The 1223-nt window shown below is 61.6% G+C and overlaps 1 protein-coding gene across 1 annotated transcript in view; it reads right to left on the minus strand.

The window, feature by feature from the left end:
• The window catches only part of CAMTA1 (calmodulin binding transcription activator 1), a 749204-nt gene that overhangs the window by 354204 nt on the left and 393777 nt on the right, over positions 1-1223 (minus strand). Inside the window, exon 5 of the mRNA XM_006766821.2 lies at positions 398-533. Coding sequence (XP_006766884.2) covers positions 398-533 — 136 coding nt within the window. The remainder of the gene's footprint in view (positions 1-397; positions 534-1223) is intronic.

Below are 1223 nucleotides of genomic sequence, written 5' to 3' on the forward strand. Positions count from 1 at the left end.
AGTTATCTGTAACACCAGGGAGCTCCCCCAGACAGCCAGAGGGAAGCAGAAGGAGTGTCAGTAGAGGGAGTGAAGCGCCCCTGCCCCCGCACCCCGTGGGAGATTTCTGATGTAGCTCCTCCCCCAGCCCCTGCATTGCTCAGTGCACCCAGAGGCAGCACCGCCCTCAGCCCCACACCCCGCTCTGCACCCCTCGCCACTCCCAACCGCACACCAATGGTTCCGGGACGCAGGAGCTTTAGCTAAATCCAATTTTGTATAAACCGTGAACGGAGATCGGAGGGTGTGAGAAGGGAGGAGAAAAGGAAACGAACAAAAGTACTTTCAACAGAGGTGCCTGGCCTCACGGCCCCGGGGCCAGGACGTAAGAGGCCCAGGAGGGCCCTTGGCTCTTTACCTCCACTCCCTGGACCTTCAGCTTCATGTGGTCCTCGCGGGTCGTTTTCCCATCTTTCCTCTTCTTCCAGCAGTACCCGTCTTTCCTGTACTTCACCTTCTTCCTGTTGTAGAGGATCATGGAGCCATTCTGCGGTCTGCAAACGACAAAGGGCACGTTACTGAGAGAGCCGAGCGGAAGGCAAACCTACGGAGAGACACGGTCAGCCAGCGAACATCTCCCCCGAGGAGCCACACCCGCGCCTGCTGGGGCGTCCGGTCCGTTTACCGCGGCCCCCAGGCTGTGTGCTTTACGGCCAGCCCCCTCTGCTGTGGACTTGTGCCTCATGGGTGCAGTGTGTCAATGACCGGCTTAGGAAACACCCCCAGTCATCGCCCCAGCTCATCGGGATAATGGGTGCAGTGTGTCAATGACCGGCTTAGGAAACACCCCCAGTCATCGCCCCAGCTCATCGGGATACGCGGTGCTGGGGCCTGTGCTCTGCCCGGTAAGTGGGAGAAACGGAGAGAGAGCAGCCAGAGCCGGGCCGTCGAGGCGGCTGCTACATCCTGTCTCCTGTGGGAAGACTTTCTCCTCTGTCCCCCATCGCCCGCATCAGGGATAGATAAGGCGACGTGGACGCTGGAGGGCTGTGTTCGGAAGGGGCCAACGGGAGGCTGGGCGCCCGCGCCAAGTGCCCTTGATTCACGGCTGCATCAGCCCGGCTGGTGCGAGGAGCCGTCCCTTCTCCCTGGCGAGCTGAGTGCCGACCCTTCCCCATCTGGGCTCCAGCTCTCAGGGGACCCAGCCACCTCCCGGGAAGCTGCCTATCGGGTCCACAACCACC

Source organism: Myotis davidii, unplaced genomic scaffold (genome assembly GCF_000327345.1).
Source record: "Myotis davidii unplaced genomic scaffold, ASM32734v1 scaffold299, whole genome shotgun sequence".
NCBI lineage: Eukaryota > Metazoa > Chordata > Mammalia > Chiroptera > Vespertilionidae > Myotis > Myotis davidii.